Here is a 12187-nt window from a genome sequence, read left to right as displayed (position 1 = left end):
CGGAAAGGGAGCCACCTCGGCCAACGCGCGCCACTGTTTGAATTGAAGATCGTTGTATCGTGCGGTAAGTGGCTGTCGCAAGGACAAATCAGCGACGCCATCTTCGTTATAGCTACAGTCGTCTGCCGAGTCAGTCTATAAGCAAACTGAGGGACCTCGTCCACCTATCTGTTTGCATTTGTTGATACAGTCTGCCCACTACGAGTCAGACAGCTATCGTCGGTCGACTGAAATAATATAAGTTAAGTAGTTTCAATCTATTGACATGTGTCTAGAGAAGTAAGTTAACAGGTCAGCTCGAAAACCTGGAGATTTAATGGGTTCAAAATTGTTTACATTCACAGTCATCCCCACATAGCCTGGCCCGCGCATCCGAGCATCGTTCAACAGAGCCAGGCGATGCTCGCTTACACGCAAAATGGCCGCTTTCCCTTTTGAAAACAAACAAAGAAAGTGACCGTACAGCCGTGGTTGATAGCGTAGTAGGAGCGTATTTGTCTATTAACTTGGTCAATTAAGTTCGTGAGATGGTCTAAGTTCGAAACTGAGCATAAATACGAGGTTCGTTTAGGGTTAATCGAGCCAGCGAATACAGCTGTGCCTATCTATCAATATCGAACGTAAAATCTCAATGATTAATTAGGTATAGTCGCTGACAATTTCGTGGCTTGATGCTGGCTGGTACCGGCGTATCATTCGGTGGTTACTGTAGAAGTAAGTGACAAGGCCATTTTGTAAGTTGGTGCACAGGGTCTTTGTGGGCCATAGCAACGCTGTTTCATCATCTACCCAGACCAATTGTCAGTCTGTGTTATTTGTACCTTGAGTGGTGCGGACGAGGGTAAGCTCTTCTTACTTGAACGTTGCTTCTTCTTCAGTTTTGGCGTAACGTCTACGTAAGAGAAACAATCGAATAATTTGAGTTGCAACGCGCCCCTACTGAGCGCTGGGCCTTTTCTTGGTACGTTTGCTGTCGATGACAATGGATACTCGTAATGGTACGCATGTTGAATTTTCAATACAGTAAGACAACGACCGGTTGCAGTAAATAGGATCGTTCATACTTAGAAAGAGCGTGAATAAATTGTCATGTTCTTAGTAGCAAGACATATGGCTAAAACAGCATTAACCGACGAACAAATCAGATAGAAGCGCCACAGGTGAGGAATGAAATGAGGCCATACGAAGACATGGCGTGTTCGTGATGATCGGCGTGTGGCAAGTTGGACTGCAGAGTAAATTCGTTTGTATAAGCAGCATGAGAAAAGTCTTGTAAATACAATTGTCGCACTTATTCGAGCGGGAAGCGTAGTTACTATGGTGCGAAAAAATGCATATCTCCATTGATCTGCCTGTTTTATCGTATGCTAGTAGATAGGAATTAGAGACGTATGCAACATGTTGCGCTATGATAAGCGTTTCTACACCCGTTGAACAAAAGGGCACGTAAGACTAGTCAGTTAACTTGCCATAAATCGAGGTACTTGCTCATCATGACTCGATTGCTGATGTATCTGTCACACAATGGAATCACTTTGGAACAGGGAACTGAGTCCCGAACGTGAGGGCTTATTGAAGCGACTTCAACTTTTGCTTATCTATACCCGGATTTAAGATGAAGAGCATGTCTATCATGTCGCAATTATTCCTAACAACTTAAGAATTGTTTGGGAGTAGACAATGTTGTGCCTCCTTTCTATCACAGTCTAGAAATTGGACCGTTCAATAGCACAATCCCTTCCGTTAGCTACAATAGAATAGGTTCATATGTTAAGCATTATTTGTGGAGTTTTCCTTATTAATACGCTATTATTCATATATGGTATTATTAATACAATATCTTTACGTATATCCTTCACGTTAAAATTTCGTAGTTTGGGAGAAGCCATCAGTAGCCTTAGGAGGAAAAGTTAATAGGTTATTAACAGACGTAATCTACGCCTGGCGAAAATTCGCAGAAATTTGGTAACGAACCAACAAATCTGTCTTCTTAATAAGCGAGGAAAAAGGTGTAAATAACCTCATGACAACTCAACGTATTGATTCGACAAAGCCGTTAATAAAACCATCTTTCATAATAATCTGTTTTTGCTCTAATCTACGATCGTTTTAGGACACCTTTTTAAAAGGGCATACCGATCACAGTAGGTTTGTCCCTTAATTTTCAATAGTTGTAGGCGGAGTGAGATGGTCTACTTTATTCTCTTGCGTTGCTGACCTGTGAACCTATGCGCTGTCCTCGTAAGCGCCCATTGAATTACAAGTTAATGGTCCCGTCTTAACGTGACTGCCCCCTCAGTATCATCGATTCCAGCTCAAATCTACGATAATGATAATATGCTATCATTGAAATATTACATTCTAGCACGAAGTGCTAAGGCTAAAAGGCAAACGCTATGGCTCTAGGACTCCCTTTTTTCAAAATATGCTTAGGACGGCCGCGGACTCTATTACAGGTAACGTAGGCTTTGGATCTTTACCAAGCATCCACCATCTATATGGCGTTTCCTTTAAAATTGTGGTTATATTGTTAATGTCGCTTACTGTAAGTAGCTGAGTTGGTATCAGACAATCTTTACTTACGTATATCTGAATAATCTGTAACTAAGGTAGTCTGTAGATGCAAACGATTTGAATGCATCGTGCACACTGGCGTCGTTTTATATTAAAAAAAAAAAAAAAAGAGATGGAAATATAAGAACAGCATACTTGCAATTACTCGGTATTAGGTACACATAGAAAATATGTAATATATAACTACTGCTTTGTGTAAATAAGAGTTGTTTTTTAAGAACAAAGCGTTTATTAATTCTACAGAAACAATGCATTTCGTTAAATCGTCAGCAATATGTTTGAATCACTTAATTGACATACGTAAACGACGATAGCCATCGACTCTGTCACAAATTAATATACTTTTCTTCCGCTTTACTCAGATCTTCAATGAAGTCTTCTACGAGACTTGGCTGGCTTCCTTGTTAACGTTAATCCTATCTAGCGTAAGTTAGTTAGTCGGCGATAACCGAAGCGTGTGACACGTCAAGTTCTCGGGCGGGTATTCCATGGAGTGTGAACTTAAATCGAAAATAGGGTTGGCTCCTTAGTCGTTCATCATCGACGAAATACATGACAGTTTGCGTGACTAGTACATTACACACATATATATATATATATATATATATATGTTTGATGTACCGATTGTAATTAATTAAAACATAAGATCTATATTCATCGACAAAGTCATTTTCCACTGCTTACATATCATTTTCTGAATCACGAGTTCCCGTATAAAACATCCAGTTTCTCTTAAAGGTCTACACTGGCTTTAGGATAGTAATCTTAATTCTGAGATCTCTGTCTGTTGTCATTTTCTCTTACTAAGTATATAATAATATATATTAGTGCCAACTCACGTAAAAGCAATATAACATTTGCGGTCTGGATGACAGGGAATAGCTCCGTGGTGTAAGTGCATCAAATCTTCTAAGAATAATGGTAATAGTTCAGTGCTACCACGCTCGTCTACTAAGTTTCGTGAAAAATGGTAGTTTAAGTTTGAATTCGAATAGACATTTCGCGCTGGGAGTCAGTTGGCCGAAGTAACGTCTAACAGCTTACGTAAAACTTAAAACCTATTAGTCCCCTGCCACTGGAAACATGTTGGACTTCTGTTGCTATCACGGCTTATCGCTGTAAACAATCCAGCGTATCTGATGCTTGCTAATGAGGTATCTACATAAAATAAAAATAGATGAAGTGTTCCTCTTGAATTAAGGTTTAATCAATTGTGTTTGGTAACGACGATTAACTATTACAGTTACATAGAGCTCACACTATCTATAAACACAGACAGACAAATCTTCAATACACAAATAATACTTTCAGCATCCCGGCTATTATATATATTGTAGCTCGTTTCCAGAACAGATCGTAAAGAGTATCCTCAAAAACAAATAGAAGTTTGCATCTGTTCTACCAATTATCCGTTGACGCGAAAAAGACTGTGTTACTTGTTCGAGCTGTTTCTGACAAGAGCAGATTTCGCCTTATCCGTTTTGCTCACACCGACTCAAATGAGAATCTCGCTTATTTTATCCATAAAACGCTTCATGTCGCCTCAGAATTATTCAGTGTCTTCACTAAATCCGTGTCTGCCAAATCTATTCTTAGGCAAACTTTTTGCTCTCAATCTTCGCTCTTGTATTTTCCGGCCTCGTTAGTCATTCGCTTGATTTCTTCGTTGGAAGGTCCATCGTAGTTGTGGGTGATGGTTATGCTCCCGTACCTACCGGTCGTCGTTTCGACCGCCGACACAGTAAAGATTCCGTTACCATTTATGCCGAAACTGATTTTGATAGGCAACGCTTTATAGTTGGGTGGTCGACTGACGACAAATTGGCCACAGAGGTTATAAGCGGCCATCTGTTCGACTTCAGTGGACATTTTACCGGCCGTTGTTAACTCTAGACAAAATAGAGGTCAATCTCTACCGTTAAGTCTTTAAATCCGATGGCAAGCGTAGGTAGCGTCATGTCTTGAATACTTAAATTCAATTAAATTGAATTGTTGTGACTTTTCAGCATCGCTGCCCACACCAGGGGCTACAACCCCGTTCTAATTAAGAGATTGATTATACTGCCAATTTTTAAAAATATTGAGCGATATTTTGGAGATTACATGGAGAGGTTACATGGAGTACGTGAGAAATCGTCAAGCAAATAGACGTCATGTATGTACCCTTCATTTATATCGGCGTCATCTAAAACTTTTGTGACGTGTTCCAAGGTGGCCTGGGTTAGATTTTCGCACAAGCCCTTCAAGCAACTAAGTTACCCTGATGATATAGTCGATGCCTTTATATAACGAGTAGACATCCATCCGTGCTTCTCTGTTTTTTTGGCTCGTTAGCACATCGTTCGTAACCGTCTTAGCAAGCGCTTGTTGAAAGTTGGTTAGAGGGAGTTCTCGTTAGATTGAACTGCTATACGTCGTTTTAGTGGAAAGTAGTCGGCTATACGGCTGACTTTTCTCCATCGAGATCTATGTCTTTGGCAGCTGCGTGGATTGTGCCTTTGCAGCCGTTAAAAATGTCACCACCTACGACAACACAAGCTCATTATGGTTGACTACATGTCTGTGATGAAGTGCACAAGCAATGTTGGCTCACTAGCGCTACGTAATATGAAGCCTAGAGTAACTGCAACGACCTTGATAGCCTGGTTCTGTGAATTGCTAAAATAGGTAGGCTTTGAAATAACTGTGTCACGAGCTTCACAATTCAATTCTTTCAACCATTTATTTCATCTTCGCAAAGACTGTCGAAGACATTTTCTTCGGAGACTGATGTCTTGCGCTCATTTTCAACCGCTAGTTGGTACGAAGATATAGTACATTCTATTTTCTTAAACCACCTACTTACCGAATCGACCTATTATGGATTACGCTTTGTTTTTTTTTCATGGAAAGCTGTGTTAGTTAGATTCAATGCGATCTGGCTCAATGCAATATCACCAATAAGCCGCTCTTTGGTAGTACAGGCGACGTATGACAGTGTTATCCGGTTTTTCTGTCCACTAGTAATTACCCGAATCTTTCCGTTAGGGAACACCACGATTCCAATTTCCGGGTATTGAAATTGCTCCAACCTTCCTAGCTCTTTCTATTATACTTGAAGCCTGTTTTCTTGCAGATCAGTCAGAAAGATACTAGATAGATAGATAGATGTACTAGATCGTAAGAAAAACATGTTTTAACAAACATGTACTTTGCGAAGTTATAAAATTTGGTATTTCTTCTAAAAAATTTGGTATTTAGAAGAAATACTCTTTTACGAAGCAGATAAAAAAGCAGATAAAAATAGATATTGTATATCTATTTTTATCTGCAATACTCTTTTACGAAGCAGGAAAAAAAGCAGATAAAAAATAGATATTGTAAATCTATTTTTATCTGCTTTTTTTTCTGCTTCGTAAAAGTATATGTATCTGTATTATGTGTGTGCGTATATATACATGATTTTACATAATACATCTGTATTATGTGTGTGCGTATATAACATAATACATCTGTATTATGTGTGTGCGTATATATATATATATATATATATATATTCATAGTAAGTAGTAGTATAGTACTAGTACGTAGTTGATTTATTTAATAGATATTTTCTACTTTCTGAAAATTCTAAACACCGCTGTTAGGATTCGCTTATTTTTACTTCCGTTAAGTATGAAGCAGGTATATTTCCAGCCCTGGGCAAAAGCGGAGCCTTGTTATCTTTCGGAAATAAGTGACGCACACGACGGCCGTAGGTGATTCGGGTGCTAGCGTCGGCATAAATGTGACATGACGTTACGCTACGTTGAACACCAGCCCTAACCTACCTACTGTTTACTGATGTCCTGTTTACAATGTCAGCAGTTCTCAGTCCTTTACTCAGTCGACCTCTTCAACGGTCGGCCCCTGCGAAGCACTGGTAGCGTCACCACTAAACTCCTTGCTCATTCCGGCAAACTCGGAACCTCCGGTTGGGCCTCCGTGAATTTTCGTCATTAAAGGCGCGGCTACCTGTTCGAGATCATTGCGTCGTTGCTCGAATTCCTCTGTAGCCGCCAACTGATTACTGTCAATCCAGGCCAGCGTCTCCGTCACCTTCTCTAAAACCAGTTTACCCTCTTCCGATAGTTTCTCCGCTCCGGCACCTTCAACCGTTGACTTAACGGTGAAACAATAGCTCTCTAGCGTGTTCTTCGCGGCTATACGAACCTTCTGTTTGTCATCCTCGTCCTTGTACTTCTCTGCTTCCTGGACCATGCGCTCAATATCTGATTTCGACAGGCGACCTTTGTCGTTGGTGATCGTGATTTTATTCTGTTTCCCGGTCGACTTATCTACAGCGGAAACATTGAGGATGCAGTTTGCGTCAATGTCGAACGTCACCTCGATCTGCGGTACACCCCGCGGGGCCGGTGGGATGCCGCTCAGGTCGAACTTGCCCAACAGATTGTTATCTCTCGTCATTGCCCGTTCCCCTTCGAATACTTGAATGGTAACAGCGGGCTGATTGTCTGCGTAAGTACTGAATGTCTGCGTTTGCCTGGTGGGTATCGTGGTGTTACGCTTGATCAGAGTCGTCATCACACCACCAGCGGTTTCGATCCCGAGAGACAATGGTGCCACGTCAAGTAATAGCAAGTCCTGCACTGCTTCTGAAGTATCTCCGCTAAGAATAGCCGCTTGCACTGCGGCCCCGTATGCTACAGCTTCGTCCGGATTGATCGACTTATTAAGCTCTTTGCCATTAAAGAAATCCTGCAAGAGTTTTTGAATACGAGGAATGCGGGTAGACCCACCTACCAGCACAATGTCATGCACCGAAGCCTTATCCATTTTCGCGTCGCGCAAAGCCTTTTCCACAGGGTCTAGCGTGGAACGGAATAAATCGGAGCAAAGCTCTTCGAAGCGGGCCCGTGTTATCGAAGAGTAGAAGTCGATGCCGTCAAACAGTGAATCTACCTCTATCGACGCTTGTGTCGATGACGACAGCGTCCTTTTTGCGCGTTCACAAGCTGTTCGCAGACGGCGCAGCGCCCGCTTGTTCGTCGACAGATCCTTCTTGTGCTTACGCTTGAACTCGTCCACGAAGTGGCTAACAAGTCGGTTGTCGAAGTCTTCACCCCCGAGATGAGTATCTCCTGCTGTCGATTTCACCTCAAATACCCCGTCTTCAATGGACAGAATCGATACATCGAATGTACCACCACCCAAGTCGAAAATGAGAACGTTGCGTTCTGCTGCTGCTTTCTTGTCAAGCCCATACGCTATCGCGGCTGCTGTGGGTTCGTTGATGATTCGCAACACGTTCAGTCCAGCTATCGCGCCTGCATCCTTAGTCGCTTGTCGTTGCGAATCGTTGAAGTACGCCGGCACCGTAATAACGGCGTCCGTTACGGTCAGACCTAGATACGCTTCAGCCGTCTCTTTCATCTTTACTAGCACCATCGATGAGATCTCTTCCGGATAAAAAGTCTTTTCCTCGCCCTTGAAATCGACTTGGATCTTTGGCCTACCGTCGACCTTAGTCACTCTGAACGACCAATGTTTCATGTCGCTTTGTACGGTTTGCTCTTCAAAGCGTCGTCCAATCAAGCGTTTTGCATCGAACACAGTGTTCGTCGGGTTCATCGCCACCTGATTTTTGGCCGCATCGCCGATCAGCCGTTCCGTATCCGTGAACGCCACGTACGAAGGTGTCGTTCTATTACCCTGTTCGTTTGCAATAATCTCTACTTTCCCGTGGCGAAAAACACCAACGCATGAAAACGTCGTGCCCAGGTCGATGCCGATTGCTGGAGCTTTCAAGGTCATTATCGTCGATTTTCGACTTCTATCCTAGCTCAATCAATAGATCTCAGCGGCTTGCTTTTCCACTACCGCACTTCACAAGGACGGTCAGTTCGTACCGCTTCGTTTACTAATAGCAATGACTTGTTGCTGTACCAACCGCTGGTTTTATCCCAATGTCACAACTTCGTATGATCGCTAACGCAAATTGTCTATTGACCATATATAAGCGCAAGCTCCCTCTGGTGAGCGAGTCAAACGAAACTGCTCGATCCGGAGCGAAACTCTTAAAATATTCAGTAAGAAACCGATAGAGGTGTGATCATTTTTACGGAAAGTTGCGTTCTGAAAATTTTTCGATTACATCTCATTTAAAAATTTTGCGGCGTACCCCTGATTAGCTCATTAGTCGACATGTTCTAATTCGCTTTTCTTGCTGCATTGAATCCCCGAAAAGCTGGCTTCGGTCCAACAAGTTTCGTTTATACCTACCGCAAAGCCTCAAGATTTCTCTCGAAGTTAACAATGTTATAACATAAAAAGAAAAGAAAAAACATTAGAAGCAAATAGAAAAAAAAAAAACAAACAGAATGATGTGAACTACGAAAAGGCATTTGTGGTTCTTGGTATATAGTATGTGGTCGTATGGTTACCTGCTATTTATGAAGGAAGAGGCGTCTAATTCGCACGAATCAATAGTACCACTGTGTATGCGTACCCTATGTGGATTTGAAAAGATTATTAAAAAATTTTGCTATGTGAACTTAGCTCGTGTGCGCATATCAGTACGCCATTACACGTTGAACTTTGCTTACCAACTGATGTTTACTAGCTAAATCGTCCTGTAAAATATTGTCTCACACGCAATCCAATTAGTTTCTGAAAAGCTTGTCCGGTTCCGCTTCTCTAACCATAAGCCCGGTGCAATATTATGGATATATAGGTAGTTGTTAATGGTGTAAAACGCATGTACTCCGTGGTTAAGAATGAAACCCTTGTCTCCCACCAACCTTCGAGTCAGAATGTTTACCTAGCAGCAATTTGATTTTTGCCTTCAAAACTCATTGTGATAAACGATGCGCTCATGACTTTATATAATTTTCTAATTTTGTTTTTATGAACTCGTCTCTAGCAAAATATAAGAATGATGAGTCTGATACGAGTGTCATTTATTAAGCCCGTATCACAAACCTGATAGATTGACTATAAGGGTAACCTTAAAATCAATTAATTCACAGCATCACTGAATAGCGACATCGAAACATCGATGGGAGTTCACCAGTGTTTTCTTCTACTAAACGTGTGAGTTTAGGATAGGAGATAGTGAGCTCCAGGAAAGAGGCCCGTTTAGGTAGGAAACGTGGAACGAGCAAAGGTCACCTGTCTTTTTGTTTAAAACCCATAATCAAGTATAGTTTCGCCTAGGCTTGAATTTATTAAATTATCAAGCGATCATCAATTATAGAACTATTACTATGGGATCACAAAATCAGACAGGATGAGACCATAACTTAGTGGTCGCTCCAAGAGACCACTTTGAATTTTTGGTAGCCGGGCAGGTAGCGGAGACGACATTCACAGTATTATGCTGTTCTAAATTTATAACCTGCGTTCATTTTATGACAGCTTCTTTAATTAATGCTGCTAAAGTCTTTAACTGTAATAACTTTTCAAGCTCTGTTCATCATATTTTAAATGTGACATGATAGCGGTTAGTTATTAGCGGATTAGTTGTGCAAACGCGTTTTCTCCGTTTATTACCACGATAACAACGACAGCGATATTCACAAGTCATTCATTCAACCTAGATATTATATTAAAGCTCCATAAACTAGACACTCTTGCCGATTTGGGCTATACATTTGTGTCGTTCGTACTATGTACCAAATTGCACCTTATGCGTACATCATTATCAAATTCATTCGAAATGTCTGAACTCCAAATCCGCCGACGTTGGTCAATCCAACCTCACTCAGACGCTGGTCATTTGGCTTGTCACTAACGTCGAATCAACAGTCAGACGAAAATAAATAGCTAGGTCGCTCTATTGTTATGTGCTTGTTGCTCGCGTCATAGGCCAGTCTAAAAAAACGATCTGAAGAATGGTCCCGTAAGCGTATACGTTGTCTGCCATTTTTTTTGCAGCTGTAATCCTGGACCTGCCAGGCTAACCCGATGCCTGCACCTCTCGTTCTCTAATTGCGCTTCAAACCCGTTCCTAAGCAACTGCTGTCGATACAACGGACGCAACGTTAGGACAGCCAGATCCCTACGGTAATCTCAGCATCGAGAATAGTGTGAATGGCCCCTTTGCCAACAAGACACAATGGCGATATCACATTGATGTAACGACCTCACATTTTAAGCGTTCATGCAATAAGTATAACTGGTTTCATTACTTGCATTTGCTGACAACTTCCATTTCTAGAAAAGTCTGTCTAAAAGTCAATAAATCGTTTAATAAACAATAATTTAACACCGCGCGGCTTGTGGCCACTTGTGATCTAGAAATCAAAAATGGCCTCGGCATAAACGTTTGCGGATTTTAACCAATGACTAGATAAAGACCACTGCAGAACTGTTCACTGCCAGCTACTGTGTTGTTGGTTATAAGGCGAATTATGGTAAGGGGTAAAATTACCAAATGCACAGCTATGTAAACAGGGGGGTTCGGTAGAAGTTAAAAGCTGCCTATTCGGTGCGCTTTGCATGGCTGCATGTGTCCAGAATATATAAGAGTAAATAATAATATTATGTTCTACGTCTCTTAGCTAAGTAGTTTGGCAGATACCAGGAGTATGCCAGGCAATGAGATGTAGCGCAAATACGACTTCAAATCAAACAACGATCTAACGTAGTAACGTAAAGTACTGATCGCATTGACGATGTCTTCATCTAAACAATCACTGCGCTATTTGTAGCCCGATTTAAACAAAGGTACCTGACGTAGTCAAGTCATCTTCGTCAAAAAGACTACTATCAGTTCTGCTTCCATCAGAATGTTATAGGACTCGTAATATCCCTATCGGTGTGCCCACAAAAATACTGTGCAGACGTCTCCAAGTAGCCTGCATCGATCCTTATCAGATGTAAATTTGCATCACTTTCAGACCAACCATAGGGCGCCGTTATCTCCTCCGAAGCTACTGGGCTTAGGTGATGTCTAAGGTCAACTAGGCACAGCGGAATTTTACTTACGCCATGGAACGCCTAGTGCATAGTTAAATGCTTGCCTTCGAGCAATTTTGCTAGTCTCGATTATCATTCGAGTATATCTTGTGACTATGTTATGTACGTAAAGTATTGCGAGCTAAAATACTCGGCGAACGCCTACATAATTTCCGACCGAGTTAACAAATTAATGTTCATCTAAAGAAGACTTCTAATTCCAACGTACCGCCCAGTGTATCATCTTCTTGTTTGTTTTTTTTTGTGTGCATTTTAGGTGTTCTGCGCTGAGCGGATCAACGGCGACGCAAATCTAAGTTCTCTGAAACAGTCTGGTCATCTGACGGAACGCCACAAAAGCTAATCAGCGATCAGAATGAAGAATCGCCGTTACGAAATTGGCGGTGAACGGAAGTGGTGGCAGGTATATTGCATAAAATTTGAATCAGTATATGTTAAATTCCAATTTATGAGACCCTTAAGGTGATTAGTATTTATAACTACGTATGATATTTAGAGCTGCGTTTGTAACGGTTTGAATAAGCAATATAGTTAAGATTCGCCCTATAATATTTGATAGTATACGATTAAATATCTTGCTACAGAATAGCAGGTAATTCTTTTACGTGGTAGTTTTTTCGATTCCGCGTTCACGGCAGCCTTAAAACAAGGCCGG

The 12187-nt window shown here is 41.4% G+C and overlaps 2 protein-coding genes across 10 annotated transcripts in view; one reads left to right on the top strand and one right to left on the bottom strand.

Annotated features, from left to right (window-relative positions):
* The window catches only part of Ctl2 (Choline transporter-like 2), an 81677-nt gene that overhangs the window by 3321 nt on the left and 66169 nt on the right, over window positions 1-12187 (top strand). For 3 of the 9 annotated variants that reach the window (XM_086972367.1, XM_022850151.2, XM_022850148.2), the window contains exons 2-3: window positions 10489-10617; window positions 11789-11935. In XM_086972367.1, the coding sequence (XP_086828493.1) occupies window positions 11888-11935 (48 nt within the window). In that variant the 5' untranslated portion in view covers window positions 10489-10617; window positions 11789-11887. The other 6 variants (XM_022850149.2, XM_022850152.2, XM_022850150.2 and 3 more) reach the window with 6 other exon arrangements.
* LOC111270117 (heat shock 70 kDa protein cognate 4-like) lies at window positions 6132-9460 on the bottom strand. The gene has a single exon (XM_022850164.2). The coding sequence runs from the start codon at window positions 8365-8367 to the stop codon at window positions 6436-6438; it is 1932 nt and encodes a 643-aa protein (XP_022705899.1). The 5' UTR covers window positions 8368-9460; the 3' UTR covers window positions 6132-6435.

This window comes from Varroa jacobsoni, unplaced genomic scaffold, assembly GCF_002532875.2.
Source record: "Varroa jacobsoni isolate VJ856 unplaced genomic scaffold, vjacob_1.0 scaffold_1446, whole genome shotgun sequence".
NCBI classification, from domain to species: Eukaryota; Metazoa; Arthropoda; class Arachnida; order Mesostigmata; family Varroidae; genus Varroa; species Varroa jacobsoni.
This window is presented reverse-complemented; position numbering and strand designations above follow the sequence as displayed.

Coding starts and splice junctions, on each gene's coding strand:
- LOC111270117 (XM_022850164.2), bottom strand. CDS start 8,367: ATGACCTTGAAAGCTCCAGCAATCGGCATCGACCTGGGCACGACGTTT.